Consider the following 5,615-nt stretch of genomic DNA (forward strand, 5'->3'; position numbering starts at 1 on the left):
TGTTACGGGTCATTGGTAGATGAGGTGGGGCAGATGGGGGTGGGGTCAGTAGTTTGATTGACAGGTCATTGGTAGATGAGGTGGGGCAGATGGGGGTGGGGTCAGTAGTTTGATTGACAGGTCAGTGGCAGATGGGGGCGGGGTCATTGGTAGATGAGGTGGGGCAGATGGGGGCGGGGTCATTGGTAGATGAGGTGGGGCAGATGGGGGCGGGGTCATTGGTAGATGAGGTGGGGCAGATGGGGGTGGGGTCAGTAGTTTGATTGACAGGTCAGTGGCAGATGGGGGCGGGGTCATTGGTAGACGGCCTGGACATACTCCGGGGGGAAGAATCCGACGCGTCCATGACAACGGCCTCTCCAGCGCAGCGAATCGGAGCAGTCGAGCAGGTCGATGACATCACCGCGGAGGAAGCGTAGCTGGGAGGGGTGGTTGGGGGTGAAGTCAAACAGAGCATGGGCGTGGTGGGGGCGCTGGAGGGGGGGGTACAGGACAGGGTTAGACCAATGATGTATACAAACCCTGCTGATGCTAATCACGTCTCAGACCAGGCTAGTACTGTTCAGACCAGGCTAGTACTGTTCAGACCAGGCTAGTATTGTTCAGACCAGGCTAGTACTGTTCAGACCAGGCTAGTACTGTTCAGACCAGGCTAGTACTGTTCAGACCAAACTAGTTCTGTTCAGACCAGGCTAGTACTGTTCAGACCAGGCTGGTACTGTTCAGACCAGGCTAGTACTGTTCAGACCAGGCTGGTACTGTTCAGACCAGGCTAGTACTGTTCAGACCAGGCTAGTATTGTTCAGACCAGGCTAGTACTGTTCAGACCAGGCTAGTACTGTTCAGACCAGGCTAGTACTGTTCAGACCAAACTAGTTCTGTTCAGACCAGGCTAGTACTGTTCAGACCAGGCTGGTACTGTTCAGACCAGGCTGGTACTGTTCAGACCAGGCTAGTACTGTTCAGACCAGGCTGGTACTGTTCAGACCAGGCTAGTATTGTTCAGACCAGGCTAGTACTGTTCAGACCAGGCTAGTACTGTTCAGACCAGGCTAGTACTGTTCAGACCAGGCTAGTACTGTTCAGACCAGACTGGTTCTGTTCAGACCAGGCTAGTACTGTTCAGACCAGGCTAGTACTGTTCAGACCAGGCTAGTATTGTTCAGACCAGGCTAGTTCTGTTCAGACCAGGCTAGTACTGTTCAGACCAGGCTAGTACTGTTCAGACCAGGCTAGTACTGTTCAGACCAGGCTAGTATTGTTCAGACCAGGCTAGTACTGTTCAGACCAGGCTAGTACTGTTCAGACCAGGCTAGTATTGTTCAGACCAGGCTAGTACTGTTCAGACCAGGCTAGTACTGTTCAGACCAGGCTAGTACTGTTCAGACCAGGCTGGTACTGTTCAGACCAGGCTAGTACTGTTCAGACCAGGCTAGGATTGTTCAGACCAGGCTAGGATTGTTCAGACCAGGCTAGTATTGTTTAGACCAGGCTAGTACTGTTCAGACCAGGCTAGTACTGTTCAGACCAGGCTAGTACTGTTCAGACCAGGCTTGTATTGTTCAGACCAGGCTATTACTGTTCAGACCAGGCTAGTACTGTTCAGACCAGGCTAGTACTGTTCAGACCAGGCTAGTACTGTTCAGACCAGGCTAGTACTGTTCAGACCAGGCTAGTACTGTTCAGACCAGGCTATTACTGTTCAGACCAGGCTAGTACTGTTCGAACCAGGCTAGTACTGTTCAGACCAGGCTAGTACTGTTCAGACCAGGCTAGTACTGTTCAGACCAGGCTAGTACTGTTCAGACCAGGCTAGTACTGTTCAAACCAGGTTAGTACTGTTCAGACCAGGCTAGTACTGTTCAGACCAGGCTTGTATTGTTCAGACCAGGCTAGTATTGTTCAGACCAGGCTGGTATTGTTCAGACCAGGCTAGTACTGTTCAGACCAGGCTAGTACTGTTCAGACCAGGCTAGTACTGTTCAGACCAGGCTAGTATTGTTCAGACCAGGCTAGTACTGTTCAGACCAGGCTAGTACTGTTCAGACCAGGCTAGGATTGTTCAGACCAGGCTAGTACTGTTCAGACCAGGCTAGTACTGTTCAGACCAGGCTGGTACTGTTCAGACCAGGCTAGTACTGTTCAGACCAGGCTAGGATTGTTCAGACCAGGCTAGGATTGTTCAGACCAGGCTAGTATTGTTTAGACCAGGCTAGTACTGTTCAGACCAGGCTAGTACTGTTCAGACCAGGCTAGTACTGTTCAGACCAGGCTAGTACTGTTCAGACCCGGCTAGTACAGTTCAGATCAGGCTAGTACTGTTCAGACCAGGCTAGTACTGTTCAGACCAGGCTAGTACAGTTCAGACCAGGCTAGTACTGTTCAGACCAAACTAGTTCTGTTCAGACCAGGCTAGTACTGTTCAGACCAGGCTGGTACTGTTCAGACCAGGCTAGTACTGTTCAGACCAGGCTGGTACTGTTCAGACCAGGCTAGTATTGTTCAGACCAGGCTAGTACTGTTCAGACCAGGCTAGTACTGTTCAGACCAGGCTAGTACTGTCAGACCAGGCTAGTACTGTTCAGACCAGACTGGTTCTGTTTCAGACCAGGCTAGTACTGTTCAGACAGGCTAGTACTGTTCAGACCAGGCTAGTATTGTTCAGACCAGGCTAGTACTGTTCAGACCAGGCTAGTACTGTTCAGACCAGGCTAGTACTGTTCAGACCAGGCTAGTACTGTTCAGACCAGGCTAGTATTGTTCAGACCAGGCTAGTACTGTTCAGACCAGGCTAGTACTGTTCAGACCAGGCTAGTATTGTTCAGACCAGGCTAGTACTGTTCAGACCAGGCTAGTACTGTTCAGACCAGGCTAGTACTGTTCAGACCAGGCTGGTACTGTTCAGACCAGGGCTAGTACTGTTCAGACCAGGCTAGGATTGTTCAGACCAGGCTAGGATTGTTCAGACCAGGCTAGTATTGTTTAGACCAGGCTAGTACTGTTCAGACCAGGCTAGTACTGTTCAGACCAGGCTAGTACTGTTCAGACCAGGCTTGTATTGTTCAGACCAGGCTATTACTGTTCAGACCAGGCTAGTACTGTTCAGACCAGGCTAGTACTGTTCAGACCAGGCTAGTACTGTTCAGACCAGGCTAGTACTGTTCAGACCAGGCTATTACTGTTCAGACCAGGCTAGTACTGTTCGAACCAGGCTAGTACTGTTCAGACCAGGCTAGTACTGTTCAGACCAGGCTAGTACTGTTCAGACCAGGCTAGTACTGTTCAGACCAGGCTAGTACTGTTCAAACCAGGTTAGTACTGTTCAGACCAGGCTAGTACTGTTCAGACCAGGCTTGTATTGTTCAGACCAGGCTAGTATTGTTCAGACCAGGCTGGTATTGTTCAGACCAGGCTAGTACTGTTCAGACCAGGCTAGTACTGTTCAGACCAGGCTAGTACTGTTCAGACCAGGCTAGTATTGTTCAGACCAGGCTAGTACTGTTCAGACCAGGCTAGTACTGTTCAGACCAGGCTAGGATTGTTCAGACCAGGCTAGTACTGTTCAGACCAGGCTAGTACTGTTCAGACCAGGCTGGTACTGTTCAGACCAGGCTAGTACTGTTCAGACCAGGCTAGGATTGTTCAGACCAGGCTAGGATTGTTCAGACCAGGCTAGTATTGTTTAGACCAGGCTAGTACTGTTCAGACCAGGCTAGTACTGTTCAGACCAGGCTAGTACTGTTCAGACCAGGCTAGTACTGTTCAGACCCGGCTAGTACAGTTCAGATCAGGCTAGTACTGTTCAGACCAGGCTAGTACTGTTCAGACCAGGCTAGTACAGTTCAGACCAGGCTAGTACTGTTCAGACCAGGCTAGTATTGTTCAGACCAGGCTAGTACTGTTCAGACCAGGCTAGTACTGTTCAGACCAGGCTAGTACTGTTCAGACCAGGCTAGTACTGTTCAAACCAGGCTAGTACTGTTCAGACCAGGCTAGTACTGTTCAGACCAGGCTAGTACTGTTCAGACCAGGCTAGTACTCTTCAGACCAGGCTAGTACTGTTCAGACCAGGCTAGTATTGTTCAGACCAGGCTAGTACTGTTCAGACCAGGCTAGTACTGTTCAGACCAGGCTAGTACTGTGTTCAGACCAGGCTATCTAATTAGAGAGAGAGAGAGAGAGAGAGAGAGAGAGAGAGAGAGAGAGAGAGAGAGAGAGAGAGAGAGGTAGAGAGAGAGAGAGACAGAGAGAGAGAGAGAGAGAGAGAGAGAGAGAGAGAGAGGTAGAGAGAGAGAGAGAGAGAGACAGAGAGAGGGAGGAAGGTAGAGAGAGAGAGAGAGAGAGAGGTAGAGAGAGAGAGAAAGGTGGAGAGAGAAGTAGAGAGAGAGAGAGAGACAGGAGAGGGAGGAAGGTAGAGAGAGAGAGGGAGGAAGGTAGAGAGAGAGGTTGAGAGAGAGAGATATGAATTGAAGTTGAATTGATGTGATGGGGTGTTACCCTGGCAGACTGTTCTGGGTCTCGTAGGAAGACGGTTCCCTCCTTGGCGATGCTGTTGCTATGGTAGAACTCCACCATCTGATTCAGAGAGAAGAATGTCTCCTCCCAAACAAAGTATTGTCCTGACCTGTCCTGGAGCACCTTGAAGTGCTGCACATGGTCCCCATAACTAGAGGGAGACAGGGGGGGGGGGGGGGGGGGGGGGGGGTGGAAGAGAGAGAGAGGAGAAAGAGAGAGGAGGAAGAGAGAGGAGGAAGAGAGAGGATGAAGAGACAGAGGGGAGGAAGAGAGAGGAGGAAGAGACAGAGGAGGAAGAGAGAGGGGAGGAAGAGAGAGGAGGAAGAGAGAGGAGGAAGAGAGAGGAGGAAGAGACAGAGGAGGAAGAGACAGAGGAGGAAGAGAGAGAGGGGAGGAAGAGAGAGAGGGGAGGAAGAGACAGAGGAGGAAGAGAGAGAGGGGAGGAAGAGAGAGAGGGGAGGAAGAGAGAGAGGAGGAAGAGACAGAGGAGGAAGAGAGAGAGGGGAGGAAGAGAGCGAGGGGAGGAAGAGAGAGAGAGGAGGAAGAGAGAGAGAGGAGGAAGAGAAAGAGGAGGAAGAGAAAGAGAGGGTTGGGGAGAGAGGAGAGAGAGAGAGAGAGAGAGAGACAGAGAGAGAGAGAGAGAGAGGAGAGAGAGAGAGAGAGAGAGAGAGAGAGGAGAGAGAGAGAGAGTCAGAGAGAGAGAGAGAGAGAGACAGAGAGAGAGAGAGAGAGAGAGAGAGAGAGAGGAGAGGAATGAGAGGGTTGGGGGGAGGAAGAGAGAGAGGAGGAAGAGACAGAGGAGGAAGAGAGAGAGGGGAGGAAGAGAGAGAGAGGAGGAAGAGAGAGAGAGGAGGAAGAGAGAGAGGGGAGGAAGAGAGAGAGGGGAGGAAGAGAGAGAGGGGAGGAAGAGAGAGAGGGGAGGAAGAGAGAGAGGGGAGGAAGAGAGAGAGAGAGAGAGAGAGAGAGGGGAGGAAGAGAGAGAGGGGAGGAAGAGAGAGAGGGGAGGAAGAGAGAGAGAGAGAGAGAGAGAGGGGAGGAAGAGAGAGAGGGGAGGAAGAGAGAGAGGGGAGGAAGAGAGAGAGGGGAGGAAGAGAGAGAGG

The 5,615-nt window shown here is 51.3% G+C and overlaps 1 protein-coding gene across 1 annotated transcript in view; it reads right to left on the reverse strand.

The window, feature by feature from the left end:
• grapa (GRB2 related adaptor protein a) overlaps window positions 1–5,615 on the reverse strand; it is a 52,259-nt gene that overhangs the window by 911 nt on the left and 45,733 nt on the right. Inside the window, exons 4-5 of the mRNA XM_055896691.1 lie at window positions 4,498–4,666; window positions 1–473 (exon numbers count right to left, since the gene is read on the reverse strand). The exon at window positions 1–473 is cut by the window's left edge and continues 911 nt beyond it. Of these exons, the coding sequence (XP_055752666.1) occupies window positions 294–473; window positions 4,498–4,666 (349 nt within the window). The 3' untranslated portion in view covers window positions 1–293. The remainder of the gene's footprint in view (window positions 474–4,497; window positions 4,667–5,615) is intronic.

Source organism: Salvelinus fontinalis, chromosome 2 (assembly GCF_029448725.1).
Source record: "Salvelinus fontinalis isolate EN_2023a chromosome 2, ASM2944872v1, whole genome shotgun sequence".
NCBI classification, from domain to species: domain Eukaryota; kingdom Metazoa; phylum Chordata; class Actinopteri; order Salmoniformes; family Salmonidae; genus Salvelinus; species Salvelinus fontinalis.